The sequence below is a fragment of the Blennius ocellaris genome (assembly GCF_963422515.1).
Source record: "Blennius ocellaris genome assembly, chromosome: 20".
Taxonomy (NCBI): domain Eukaryota; kingdom Metazoa; phylum Chordata; class Actinopteri; order Blenniiformes; family Blenniidae; genus Blennius; species Blennius ocellaris.
The window spans coordinates 17,593,230-17,607,554 of NC_137669.1; the positions used below are offsets into that span (position 1 = coordinate 17,593,230).

Below are 14,325 nucleotides of genomic sequence, written 5' to 3' on the forward strand. Positions count from 1 at the left end.
ATTAGGCCTTTTCTTTGGTCAAGTGTTAAACATTAACAAATTAACCACAAACAGAAAAAAAATACAGCTAAAACAGACCAAAATTAATTAAAAGTTTACATTTATTCCAGAAAGAGCAACACGCATAAATACTGAGCAGCTCATCGGTGCAATCAATCCTTTCAAATATAACTAAAGTAGGCCAAAATGAATAAAAGATGCTTATAAGACAAAAGTAACCAAATTAGTTTCCATGACTCATCAGTGCAGATTTTTAAGCAAATGACAAAATATTGTTAAATGTCAATTTACAGTGTCATTTAATCCAAGCAGCAACGTGTCATTTGAAACCGCAGATGGAGGTTTGAGTCAAACTGAATTTGGGATCCAACTACTGTATCTGGCTTGACTTCTAACCAGAGGTTTACCCAGAATGCACTGTTGGAATAACTAATGTTTAATTAAAATTTTACTCCCCACATGTGACAGTAGTTATTCTGAAAAGCTGGAACATCCAAGCAGGTTCAGAGAGTTGGACAAACAGGTCAAGTCAAGAGGACAGTTGATGCTGATTTGAATGTTTCCGGTCGACGGTGTGTCACTGTTAACCCGTGCAGAAGTCTTTTCCCCACAATCGAAGGGTGATCCTTTTTCTTTTTTTTTCCCCCTTCCCCAGCATATGCTCCATTCTACAATCATTGTTCATCAATGTGACCCTCCAGGTCCAACATGGTCAGCCAAACGTCACCTCCCACAGAAGAGTTTGGTAATCTGACCACACGTCGCCTGTCGTGATGAGTTAAGTTGATCTGTGGTAGATGGGCAAGACTGATCTTCCAAGGACCCAGAGAATCTCCCTTATGACTTCTGGTTTGGCAGAGGGCGGCGGAACAGTAAAATGTGTGGCTCTGGAAGGTGAAAGCCAAAAATAAGAACAAGGTTATGAAAACTGTGATGTGTTGTGGAAACTTGACACTTGTGGCTTCTTTTACATTCGATTTTGAATGGAGGGTGTGACTGGGTCTGGCATCTGTTGTCTTATATGCTAGAACGCTGGTTTGTTTGTTAAATGGACTCATCTGGCTTAACATGACAAAAGGCAGTCCCAGTTTCAATTCACACATGATTAAGTAGAATTGTGGAAACTTTAAATGGTATACACGTGATTAGCCTAAGGATGAAATATGGATACAGTTCAAGTTCTATGTATGAAGTGAGTCTGGAATAAAATAGGTTTCAACTGTTATAGCCCTGGGCAAAACCTTTATGTTTTATTAGGGGGTGGAAATATGGATACTTCCAAGTTAACCAATAGATTAAAAGACCATATCCTAAAAAAAGGATTTTTCCATCAGCAGTGAAGGTACATCTACAGATTTCCTAACACAAATATATATTTGATCAGTTCTGCATTCCAAATATTGCTCAGTTGCTTAAGCTCACAACAATAATTAATAATACATTTCTACAGTAGATTTGAGTGATAATGCCTTTTTTTGAAACAGTTCAAATACTTAATATACTGGTATAACTAAAACTAATATAGATACCTGGCTGGTGGATCATGTAATGCACCCATCCTTGGCTTTGCTGGACCCCGAGGTTCCTCCACTCAGTCTCTGACATCAAATGGGTCTTAGGTACACGCTTTGCTATATCTTTCGGAAGCATCACATGCCTGTGGGGGGAAAGTATTGGTTTTAAGATATGAACTGTAGCTAAATTCAACTTGGCCACCATGGTTTTGAGAGCCATGTCGAGTATTCGGTTCTCAAAGCTCAATCCTGAAAGTGTCAGTGAAAGTTTCCATGCCATGCAAATACAGATCAAACCTACCTGTATTCGTATTTCTCGTCGTCATATTTATCAGAGTAGTAGATCTGTTTATGAGACATATCGGAGCCTGAGAAGAAAATAAGGTTGGATGAAACAAATTGTCTATAACTGAACCAATTACAACGGCATCATGTTTAGAGTCGAGATCGGAAGAAGCTAATGCTAAGCTAACGTGGCACAAGTTAGCCAGAACGAGCGTTACCTCCGACAATGTATGTCTATATAACTCTAATGTGGGTTTTAGCAGTTGTGTCGCATTTGAAAAACATTTAAAATTACCTTATGAAGCTGACAAGGTATTCTTGTGTTTAAAAAGGTACTAATTCCAGTTCTTTTTTAAGCGTCCCAGAGTAACAGGCTGCTCGCTCTCTCTTTGTTTCCCTCTCGAATGTTTGCGACCCGCTTTTCACCGTTCAAATGCACTGCGCCTCACCCTATTGGTCGATTCGAGTGCAGAGCTGTGCCTCCATTGGTCAGTTTTTTCGTTGACGGAAGTGACGTTTTATCTATGCCGTGGACTCATTGGTCTGCGTTATGGAATCTCAGATTGTGATTACGTAATCACTGACCCAGATCTGCTTTCTCGTGATGACACTATTTTATATTTTATGTAATATTTAACTCGCCCTCTCTCTCTCTCTCTCTCTCTCGCTCTCTCTCTCTCTCTCTCTCTCTCGCTCTCTCTCTGGCGCTCTCTCAAAAAATTTTTTAAATATCAACAGGTTGGCTTTTAAACTGAAACTTACAGTTTAAAAAGCTCTGTGTTTTGTTTCATAATGCTGCTTTATGTTGACACTTAACAAGAGCAAATGAGACACAGGTTGAATGCTGCCAGTGGGAAGAATGACTAGAAATGACTGTCCATTCTGGATTAACTGCTGTCAACAATTCTTTCTTTGGAGAGCACCATTTGACCCAGGGTTTTCCTTAATAATACAGATGTTTGATTGGCTGCGTGGTACACCTGTGATGGCTTAATTCACGTGCCTGTGCTTTTCCTCATTTATACGAAGCGACTACCGCAAAGACTATAAAAGCCGTGCCGATTGAATTAGAAGAGCCCCATCAGGTTTACTAATACCTGAAAGATGATAAAAACTGCACCAATTGAAAAAGAAGCGATCCATCAGTAACCTTCGGTCTGGGCTGGGTCTGGATGGGACAGTGTCTGGGTCTGGACCCAGACCGCGGCCCGCTCATTTAACTGACAGATACTCAATACGAGCTTTCCGCCTTGTCTTGTCAAATATTTAGCTTCCACGAATTAATCTTGAGGCAAAAGTTGTACTCCATGTGACTTGTTAACACTATGGAAGGTTAATGTACCACTGGTGCCAATGGCAGCACTTATAAATTGTTGGGCAGGCAGGCATGAAGAAAGCAGCCAATGGGATGGATGTGGTGCCCCATTTCTGCTGACAAGTCTAGATGTTTCTCTCATATTATAGTACAATGTGTCTGGTAAGGTAACTTGTTGAGCATTTAATGTAACAGTGACACAGATTTAAAAGAAATACAAACAATATGTCATCCCTTCGATACTAAGAACAATGCTCATATACTGACATGTCTTTGCCACCCCCACCTCCCTAAAAGTGTTAAAAACGCCACCGAAGAAGCAAGCAGACCGATAGAGGACGCATTTTTATTTTTAGTTTAGAGTTTTTGTGGATGAATTTAAGACACCATCGCCTCTGCACTATAAATTGTATTTTTACCCAAAGTTTATGTTTAGAGTTTCATGTCAGATAAGCAGTGCTGTCACGGTAAACTTGCCTGTCACACAAAAAAACAGACTAAATTTAGAGAAGGAGTCATATGATGAAATGAACGTCCACGTTGGAGCAACAGGAGAGGAGGGGTTGTCAACTCCGGTAAGTCCCGCAGTCAAATATAGCTCTGCAGACGTGTCAGTGAGCGGCTGGTCGCTGTTACCCGCTCCCCCCTGTATATATATATGTGCTCACGCATGCATCTTCAGGGTCGGGTTCACGCGTGAAGTTTTATTATTTCAAAGCAAGACGCAGCGTCCGTCACCTGCCACTGCCACCTGTGAGCGTCAATCACGTCCGGAACGCACGTCGCTCTCCTTGGACTAAGTACTTTTATTTGATTGGTCGAACCGCGGTTTTGAGGCGGGCGCTTCCTGGCCTTTCCTGAAATCCCATTGGACGAGAGGCGCTGGTGGACGTGACGCAACCTGGAATTCCCAAAGTTCCCAAGTTCAGAGGGAGAAGAGAGGAGCAGCGTTCTTTTCTAAAAAGCAGTTAAAAACGTTTGGCAGGAAATAAACCACCAGCGGCTGCGGCGTGAGCAAGCGGGTAAACAAAAACGTCTTGTCCGGGTGTGTTTTGACGGAGGAGGAGGGGGGCGTGTGCTCGAGGCGCCTGCTTACAGCTGGGCCTGAGTGGAAACGCGGAAGAGTGGGAGTGGGAATGTTCAGCCTGCCATCCTTTGTTTACCATCACGAGTGAACCTCACATTTGGTTGCTACAACAAACGAGACCCCCTCGAGTGGCTCTCTTATATGAGCAAACCGGAGCTTCGGTGCGCGTGAATGTGGTCTCCGTGTGAGTATTACCGTTAGTTAGCTCGTTGCAGAATCAATGGAGTGGGCTGCGCGTGTCGGGGGGGTGGGGGTTTGACCATTTTTGGTAATTTAGCTGCTGCACGGATTGACTACATGGATGTAACTGAATGAATGGGTGGCATGAAATAGCTACGGCAATCAGAGATTCCTGATTTCTTTTTTATGACTGGACCTCTTGTTTAAAACTGCGCAGCAGTGTATTATGGACGCCACCTTGCTGTTACATAACTTGAATCAATGACAATCTGCTTTCAATCCCCCCCCTGGTGCGCCGTGTATTAGGTCCAAAACTGTATTGTCGTTGCATAATTGCAACATTTAACGCGATAATCTTCAGCGTAATTAGATTTATTTCTACGTTTCGCGTGCGCACGACGGCGAATCTAAGCGGCTGCCGAGAGCTGCAGCCAGATTATTTAATCTGCATAATCTCGCTCATTGCGGCCAGGCATACACAGGCTGTGCATTCGGCATGTAAAGCGAAGACACGTTGCTTCTGTCGTCATCTGCAGGATACCATCCAGCTGAATCTGTCCCGTGCTCTGCCGAGTTGAGCCTGACGAGGGCGATGTCGGACCACAGCAACAGCACAGGCAGCACCGGCTCCTCCACCAACAGCTGGACCCTCCTGTCCCCCGAGGTGAGACATCCGAGGAGGCTCAACTCATCATCTCACCATCTTCTACACAGGAAATCTACATGTGCACTGAGAGAACCTCTACCTAACTTTATTCGATTAGCCATTTCCAGACAATGAAAGCATCTCAGTGTGTTTTATAAGTGAATAACGGAGTCACTAAATAATTTTATGTCCAAGTACTGTGCCGGAAAGACATGTGGCTGTATACCAACAAGAAAACATCTCATTTATTTTGCATTCATTCAGCAGCAGCGAGCTATAATCTCAGTCAGTCGAGCCAGTGTCAGTGAGTATAACAAGATGAACTAATAAATAGTAAAGTAATTGAAGGGGACACCGGGAGTCCCGATCCCACCGTCGTGCGGTCTGTTTACACAAGGAGATATGAGTTAGAGTCAGCCTATAGTCACAGAAAGTCTGTACTTGGTTGTGAAAGGCATTTTGGAAAACCGTCTTAATTGAACTCGCAAGTTTACCTTGTAGAATTATTACTGATTTCACTTTTCTTAATTAATTATACATTGCACGTACTGATGAGAACTAGTAACATTTTTTTTTGTAAGGCTTCTTACTGTCTACATTTTGTTATACTTATCTTAAAGTAGTTTTATACATGTATGCATCGACTGAGCAATGCAAATAAGATTGGAGGCCAGTTCATACTACGTGCATATGTCGGAAACATTGGAATTAAATAAATGAAAGGAGGGTATGATCAACATTCCTCAGCATATATAAATGACAGTAATAGATCTTAAGTCCACATTTGACTTTTTTTATTTCACAAACTAATATCGCAAAATTGATGGTTCAAATCAGAAATAAATAACCAAAAGCACAGTATAAAATCGATTTAATGAAAGGAGTGGCTTTGTTTTGGCCTCTGTGTGGAGGAATGAACATGCATGCCTGAATAGCGTTCACTGTAAATGTCAAGGTCAGTTTGTCCAATTAGCGCCTCGTAGGTGTTACTGTAAATACTCGGCGGAAGTCTGATCCCGTTGGATATTTGACTCCACAGGAAGTTGCCATTGAAAATGTCGGGCCTGTGGATGACGGCACCGAGAGCCTGGGCGACGTCCCCAGTCTCGCCGAGGAGGTGGCAGGTATTGACGAGACACAAATACATGGAGAGCAAATGTGGAGTTTAATATTTTAGTTTTGACCTCGTGTCAATGTCATTTTATCAGGGGCGGCTGCAGAGTTTAAACCACCTGAGATCCCTGTGGAGACGGTTCTATCTGAGGAAGGACATCAGGTTAGTAGGCAGCTATCAATGCAGTAAATAGGCCGTCATTATAAAGCCTTGTGAGAGGAATAATACATTTTTTTACTCTGTTTCATGGAGTAAAATGGAAAGTAAATGCAGAGTTTTCTGAGTCAAAAACTGAAAATACAACTCTAAAAGTATTGAAGTGTCTTTTTTTCTTTTTCTTCCCTCCTTCATCATTAGGTCTGTCAGGAAACTTCTCCAGATTCCAGCGAGGGTCCCATCCCGTCTAGTCCAGCCCGGCTGAGTCCTGTCCCACCAAACCCCAGTGACCTTCCAGACCTGGACCTGGAGAGTCAGGCTCCAGTCATTCACGACATTGTAACCAGCTCCCCCAGTGACAACGAGCACCTGTGCGCCATGCCGTTTGTCACCAACATTGATCTGAGGCCTTCGCTCGATATTCCACCTGTTGAAGAACCGCCGCTGGAGCCCGAGGAGGCCGACGTGGCTCCTCCCCAGACTGAGTTCTCTTCTGAAGACCTCGCGCTCGACACGGGTGATGATGCTGCCCTGGCTCTCACAAGTCCTCCTGAGGAGAGTCTTCACGTCTTCAGTGTCGACCCTCATGTTAAACTCCCCACAGAGACTCTAACGGCCGCCGCTGCTGATGTCGAAGGTGACATCAGCTTTATTGCAGAGATTACAGAGCCATCGAGCCCAGTGACGGAGCCCACTGAAGAAAGTAGAGCACCGGAAACTGTTGGTTCATCTGAATCAGAAGAGCCCGTGGAGGAGGAGGAAGAGGAGGCGGAAGAGGATTCTCCAGAGTTTCCACATGTGATTGAATTTGATGAAGGTATGGCTTGTCCTAGAATATTTGAGAGTAGAGAGTGTTGGTGTTTGATGTTTTCAGTCATCCAGGTCACAATATCACAAAGGCGTCCGGACTTGCTTTGTGTTGTGGTATATAACTTCACGATCTCCAAACAGGTGCTGCACAGCACAACATTTAATATTCGCTCCACAAACTAGATGTAGTCTCATAATCAGGCTTTTGGAAATTATTCATACAAAACAATTCAAGGCAAAAAAAAACCCCCACAATTTTGTGGTTTTTAAAAAAAATCTAATAATTAAGTCTATAATACAAATAATCCATCATCTATACCTGCTTAATCCGATTTAAGATCACAGAGGTCTAACCCAAAACCCAATACAATTGCAAGAGAATACAGTTATACATCAGTGACACTCTCATAAGATAAATAAAACAAAGAATGTTTAAGTTCTGAGCTGCAGATGTTGTACCTGTGTCATTCCTGTGAGAAGTGAACAGCTGAGTCCTCCAGAGATAAAGTTCTGAGTCTCTGGAGCGCCAGGGCAAAGAAGTGAGTGATGGGACAGTCATTTAACTACAGTTCATTTCTGTTTACAGTTCCGCTCTAACGGAAATAATCAGAAATAATAGCAAGCCTGTTTTCTCCCACTCTGAACTTTTTATGTTAACTTGTATTTTGGATGCTACTCGCCGAAGTAATGACATCTTGAAGCTTTTTGACATATTGAGTCCCAAAACTAGATGATTAAACCTGTAAATCCAGGCAAAGTTATACTTGGTACTTGGTAATTGGCAAAAATGCAGCAATTGATCAAGAAACCGTAAACTATCACACAATGAAAGCAGGACTTTGGTGCCTCCCGGTTTCCTGGCTTTGGAAAGCAAATAGGTTATGGCACTTTCTAATTAGCACAAGTCGATTGGAAGAAGAAGAAGAAGAAAATGAGTCTTCTGGCGAGAGAAATCATTAACATGTTTCTTATCTGGCAGCTGGAAAGTAATTCATCAGTGTGACGCGGAGGCCTACACCCCACAGAGAAACCAAGAAAACCCCCATGCATGAAATTACTGCTGTAGTAATTTAGTGAGAAAATGTCATCCGTTTCCACACGCAGCACAGATTCTTCTGTCAGACATTTGTCTCTTGGTGTTTGCACACGTTTGTATTTTGCAGTAAATGTGTTCACTTAGACTCTGGTATTTTACACGAGTGAGCCTGCCAGCAGATAATTCTGCTGGAAATAAATCCAGTTCCTTAGTTGCCGAAGATGTTGGCAAGGTTCGCCAAAGCGAGTCTGAACCCACAGTTCAACACGATTCGAATTCAGGCACAAAGTTCTGATCTGTCACAAATACACATTTTTGCGTGTGACGGCTCGTCAGGGCTTCCTGTTCGGAATTAATTTGTCTTCGTCTGCGTTTCTGCACCCTCTTAGAGCCGTCCTTGCCTTATAACATTGCCTACTCAAGTACCGGTAGCTTCAAGGACGGACTGAGGTGGAGGGCCGCGCCTGCGTTCGAGACAGCCAAGCGAAGAACCTATGACGAGGAAGATGACGAAGAGGAGGTGGAATTCAAGCTGGCTGAGAAGAAGGAGGAAAAGCCTGCGTTCGAGACAGCCAGGCCAAGAACCTACGACGAGGAAGATGACGAAGAGGAGGTGGAATTCAAGCTGGCTGAGAAGAAGGAGGAAAAGCCTGCGTTTGAGACAGCCAGGCCAAGAACCTCCGACGAGGAAGATGACGAAGAGGAGGTGGATTTCAAGCTGGCTGAGAAGAAGGAGGAAAAGCCATGGTTCTCCTTGAACAAGTGCATTGTGGGAGCTCTGGTGCTGCTTTTCTTAGGCTCCCTCTTTCTCTCAGGTGAGTTCCTCTCACTTCCAACATCAGCCTGCCTGCTCGCTTCTGCTGTCTTGTAAAATATCTGTTTTTCTTTGTGTGTTGATTCTAATTGTAATCTTTCAACACAGTGAAGATGAGTAAAGGCACGCCTAAAACTTAACCACATAGACTCCAAACATACAGCTGCCACCTTCACGGTGTATTGCATGTTGATGAATGTTCAGGAGATCCCTCCTCCCTGATCGACAAACAGGCGCAGATCTGCTCAAAGGGCCTTTTTCCCCGTCTTAAAATTCTCACCAGAAAGTTACGCGATGAAGCCTTCCCTTATTTGACGACATTAGAATTTACAAATTGCACAAGCCAATTTGTTTGCAGTTGTCAGCGATGGTGAGATGCGTGCTCTTGGATCTTGTTGACTAAGCTGCACTATGTCAACAGGTTTGCTCTCTGACCTGGATAATGGCAGGTCCAGCACGACTGATAAGACAGCAGTGTAAGCTTCTGCGCTCGCTGGCTCACGCTCAATAACTGGCCCGAGCACTTATCTGGCTTGACAGTTCATGCAGTGGCAGCAGAAAACGGCAAATAACATGCATTCTGAATTGTACAATAACATTCCTCCTCACTCTTTTTTTTGAAGGGCTCAGTGGATGTGCGGGATGTTGTCTATTACAGTCCGTGTGTTTGGTGCAGCACAAAATGTGTCTCTTTAGTATAACAACATACAAATCTGCATGAATAAACACCGTGTTTGCTCCAGGGCGACGCCTGAGATCAAGCAAATGCATTTCACAACACAAGCCTGTGCTGTTGCAGACAGCTTTGGCGGCTATATGTCAATAAAATTGTCTTCTCCTCAAGTTTTCACAAAGGTCTTGTTTTCTCGTCCGACAGGTGACTTTGACGCCTCCGACCTGAGTGATGGAGAACAAAGCCAGGTGTGTTTCCACCGTCACTTACTCATCCACTCACTCATTCTCAGTCTCCAAGCAAGCATCTATAGAATGGCATATTTAAACACAAATATGTGACTTAAAACATGGAAAAAGAGAAACGTTTAAAAGCACGTGTTCTATTTCTATTCATACGATTTTTCCATCCAGGACTGGCTTAGCGGTGATCCACAGGATATGAAGGAGCTATTGGATAAACTGATGCAGGAAAACCAGCAAATCACTCAGCTTGAGACTCAACTGCAGGTCAGTATGTGGTCGTAGCAATACTAAATATGTAGGTATGACGAGACGGCAGGCTAACTAATGGGTGTCCAAGTCGTGCAGCACCTGGATTCAACCCAAGCTTCTATTGTGAGCGGCTGTCATTTTTTTCTTTTCTTTTCTTTTTCTCTCAAAGTCTCAAAAAGAAGAACTTGACTCGGCACTGAAGGCGGTGGCAGGCAGTGGGGATGAGCAGGGTAAAGCTGATCTGGAAAAAGAAAATGCAAAGTTGAAGGAGGAACTGTCATCCCTGCCTGAGCTGAAGAAAGAGCTTGAGAGTCTGAGAACTCGAGTGACTGAACTCAGTCAGCTCAAAGGTACGGTGTGGAAATGGCAAACTCGATTCAAAACGTGCTTCTCTTCTTATTTTTTGTGAATATTTATTGAATTGGGTAGCTTAAAAAAAAAATTTTTTTTAATAAAGATGTGATTGCTGCTGATTATTTCTATATTTTGAATTTTCCACACAGCTGATCAGGGAATTCTCCCGGCTTCTTCCACTGCAGCCTCTCAGCCAGACGACAAAGAGGGTCAGAGAAATCAGAAAGCAGCCGGACCACAAAGGAGACGGGATCCAGCTGAGGGAGGGAAGCTGAAGGAGGAACTCCGGCGACAGAAAGGTCTTTTGGAGGAGAGCAAGAAACGGCTGCAAACGATGAAAAAAGGCGGCAGCAAGAGGAAACAAGTGAGGGACCACTTGGAGCAGATCCAGAAGAGACTCTCCGAACAAGTTGAGAGGTGGGAGAAGAAGAAGCCACAAGAGTATAAATGGAAAGAGAGCAAAGGCAAAGAGCACTGGAAGAAAGAGGACAAGAAGGAGTGGAGAGGAGAGAAAGAATGGAAGCATGGCAAGGAGGGAGGAAAGAGGGAAAAAGAGGAGAAGAGGGAGAAGGAGTGGAAATCTGACAAGCAGAATTCTCACAAAGAGGCCTGGAGGAAACACCAGGACGAGTGGGAGAGGAAGAAAGACCAGCGCAAAACCGACAGAGATGAAAGGAGGAAGGAGAAACCGTGGCACAGCGGACCCGGCAAAAACTCCCACCACCACCATCATCATCATCATCACCACCAGGATCACCAGCCTCACCATCAGCAGCAGCAGCAGCAGCCGCGCCAGCCTCACCAGCACCACCACGACTTCTGGAGGGACCAGGAGCAGAAGCTGCAGCGCAACGTCCGCCCGCAGCTGGGCTGCACCTCGGTGGAGGACTGCGCCGGCAGGGAGGGGCTCTACCCGGTGGAGCTGCCCGAGTTCGAGGAGCTGCTGGAGGGCTACCTGAGCAAGCTGGAGGGCGCCTCGCCCGAGAGCAGGGACAAGATCGCCAAGCTGACCGCCGACTTCTTCGAGGACGGCGTGTTCATCCACGACAGGGTCCTCTTCGGCGACTTTGCCGAGGACGTGGCGGACATCCTGGAGGACATGGTGGACGTGTTGGAGGCCAACGGGCAGAAGGACAACGACTCCCTGGAGGAGGAGATGGAGGAGTTCGAGCGAGAGGCCCTGTGGAAGTTTGCAGCCACGGCTTAGGAAAAAAAAAGAAAAAAACACAGATTCAAGAGGAGTGGGATCCAGGTGGAAGATACAGCACAAGCGGTGGTTTTCTAGGACATTTCTTGCCTACCTTCTCCTCTCCAGAGCTGTAATTGTAGTAGCTTCCGGTCCAGAGTGGTTGTGCCTCTCATAAATGTGTCCCTATGAGTCTCCTACTATAAGCTAGACTTGTATCTGTCATTTTGGACTTAGTTGTTGTTACCTACCTCTGTCAGGTCATGCCTCCTCAAGCAAAATCCTTCAGTACAGTGTTGTGTGAATTTCCCTCTGATATTTAGTGCTATACATAGTGCATGTTCCTCCCAGTCCATCGTGTAAATTCACACTGATAGTTGACAGGATCTTACAGCGGCGGTGTTTGGATCGATACCGTTCATTAGCGCAGAAGTGGTCAATAACAGGAAAACACAAAGTGTTTGACTGTTAAATACTCTTCTGTCACTGGACTCTGCCTCGTGTGGGAAAATCTTCCGAGCAAGCAGGTTAAAACAAATACTGGGACGTTGGTTCAGATACCAGTTGTTTCAAGTCGGGTGTAACTGTTTAATCCCAGGGGGCAAGATCCCGCTTCTCTCTGCAGTAGATTCAGATCAGGTCGGACCAGTTTGGGTTTTGTGTCAGCAGCTCTTTGGTAGACATGGGCGCGCACACACACACACACACACACACACACACACACACACACACACACACACACACACACACACACACACACACACACACACACACACAAGGCCACTGTTTGAGTGCCCTTGGCGTTTTGATTTCTAAGTTTGAATAACATGTTTTCCCTCTTAAACTCCCAGCTGCCAACCAACGGCAAAAAAGAAAAAAAAACCCGTCTGGTGACGCCTCAGAAAAGCAATAGGACGAAGTAATTCAGAGCCATAGCTACATTTAAAGACGGCTAAACCACTTCAGCACTTTTCACAAGCATACAAGAAACGCTTTTTGTCACTTTTCGCTTCTACACGTTATTTGATTGCGGGGCTGGTTTTAGTTTTTTGGGTTTTTTTAGGTCTTTAGTCGTCTTATATATTTTGTAAAGTAGCTAAAGGGACCTTCAACACATGATCTGAGTAAAAGTACATAGGCTAGTGATCTGTAGTGTCGCTGCTCCATTTGGGTTTGTATAGTTTGATTTATTTATTTTTTTCCCCCACCAAATTGCAATCGGCAACCAAATCTGAATTTTCTAATTTTATTCAAACGCATTAATAAATGACATGCAAGTTGTTTTGTTGGGGTTTTGGGGAAGAAAAAGATCCACTTGAAAGATTCTGTGTTTCATCTATTTTTAGTGGTTCTGAGTTGGATAAGCCAGGTGAAAGTGAAATAACAGCACAAAGTCCAAAAAGTATTGTAGCATTGAGTGAAGACAAAATCAATTTTTGATTCATGTCGCATTTAATGTTTCCCTTTTTTTACAGATGTGAAGTTTGATATAGACTTGATTGTGTGTGTGTGTTTTCTCTTTTCTGTTCTTGAGTGAAAGAAGCTTTGAAGTGTGTCATATTTTATTTATTCTGTCCCGACACTGCGACTCTTTCCTTTTTTTTTTTTTTTTAACATGCAGAACCACAGTTTGTGTCCCAGGCCACACATTGAATGTGAAAATGGTGAAGCTTTCGTTTTTTAAGTTCGATCCTTCAGAAATTCTGCTGCTGCTTATGTGCCTTTTATTATCCTCAATATCTTAGATTGGACATGAGGTCTTTGATTGCATTTGCTTTTGCAAGATTAGGAAGAAATCCAAGTTTACACGACGTGCAGTGTTACTGCTGTTTATAGGGCCGAGATTGAATGTTGTAGAGTTTACACACGACGTGTTGAACTGATTTTTGTTTTATTGTTCTCTACTGTTTGTGAAGAGAACTGTTTTCTGGGGGTTTTTAGACCAAAGGAAGGGAACGAAAGTATACTTTAATCTATATGAAACACTAAATGAAAGTTGAATCAATATTTGAAGAGTCATTTTTTTTGTCTTTGTGGGACAACAGTAGGACTTACTGAGTATGCAGGACCTTGCTCAAACATTGATTTAATCGAGGCCTGGACTATTTCTCATTTCTCCCATTATCAGCTATGTTCTATTTTAGGAAGTCAATGTTGAGTTCAATAAATTTTTCACCAATAAGAATGTGACTTTTGTCTTTTTAGTCAGTCATTCATCGAGTGAAAACATTTAAATGCGTCTTTTGTTATATTCATCATAACAACAAAACCGTGATAAGCCGCGGGATATCCTAATGTGACTATTATACCACTAAATCATTCACAGTGACACCAAACCGTGTGCGATGTGCAGTATCTTTGACTCACTCCCTGGTGGGAAGTGGAAGTGTTGGCATGACAGGCATCTATTATCACAACTGCGAAGCCAAACTAAAATATTTACACCCAGATTAAATGCTCGGCAGAGGCTCACACGTTCACAGGCACGCCAACTCCTCTGTTCGCACTGACACTATAACCCACAAGTCATGGACCTGATATGCTGATGAACAGGAATGTAAGCAACCACGGAGAACAAGACGGTCATTATGAAACTGCAGGCAGAAATTGTCATTCTTTACATTCTACAAACATTTCAAGAGGCACTTCCTGCCTCCCCTC

General features: G+C 43.8%; 2 protein-coding genes across 4 annotated transcripts; one reads left to right on the top strand and one right to left on the bottom strand.

The window, feature by feature from the left end:
- Positions 1-153: 153 nt before the first annotated feature.
- Positions 154-2,191, bottom strand: cks1b (CDC28 protein kinase regulatory subunit 1B). The gene is made up of 4 exons (XM_080516090.1): positions 2,095-2,191; positions 1,816-1,882; positions 1,530-1,657; positions 154-887 (listed from the first exon to the last, which is right to left on the bottom strand). The coding sequence occupies exons 2-4, from the start codon at positions 1,872-1,874 to the stop codon at positions 838-840; spliced, it is 237 nt and encodes a 78-aa protein (XP_080372216.1). The 5' UTR covers positions 1,875-1,882; positions 2,095-2,191; the 3' UTR covers positions 154-837.
- A 1,454-nt stretch (positions 2,192-3,645) lies between these two features.
- On the top strand, positions 3,646-13,849 carry pbxip1a (pre-B-cell leukemia homeobox interacting protein 1a). Of its 3 annotated transcripts, none has more exons than XM_080515786.1 (10): positions 3,646-3,689; positions 4,918-5,045; positions 6,067-6,151; positions 6,236-6,303; positions 6,499-7,114; positions 8,533-8,958; positions 9,835-9,878; positions 10,044-10,139; positions 10,294-10,474; positions 10,628-13,849. In XM_080515786.1, the coding sequence occupies exons 2-10, from the start codon at positions 4,974-4,976 to the stop codon at positions 11,683-11,685; spliced, it is 2,646 nt and encodes an 881-aa protein (XP_080371912.1). In that variant the 5' UTR covers positions 3,646-3,689; positions 4,918-4,973; the 3' UTR covers positions 11,686-13,849. The 3 variants fall into 3 exon arrangements, with proteins under 3 accessions (XP_080371912.1, XP_080371910.1, XP_080371911.1); XM_080515784.1 differs by lacking the exon at positions 3,646-3,689 and adding an exon at positions 3,891-4,136; XM_080515785.1 differs by lacking the exon at positions 3,646-3,689 and adding an exon at positions 4,258-4,385.
- The last annotated feature ends 476 nt before the right edge of the window (positions 13,850-14,325 follow it).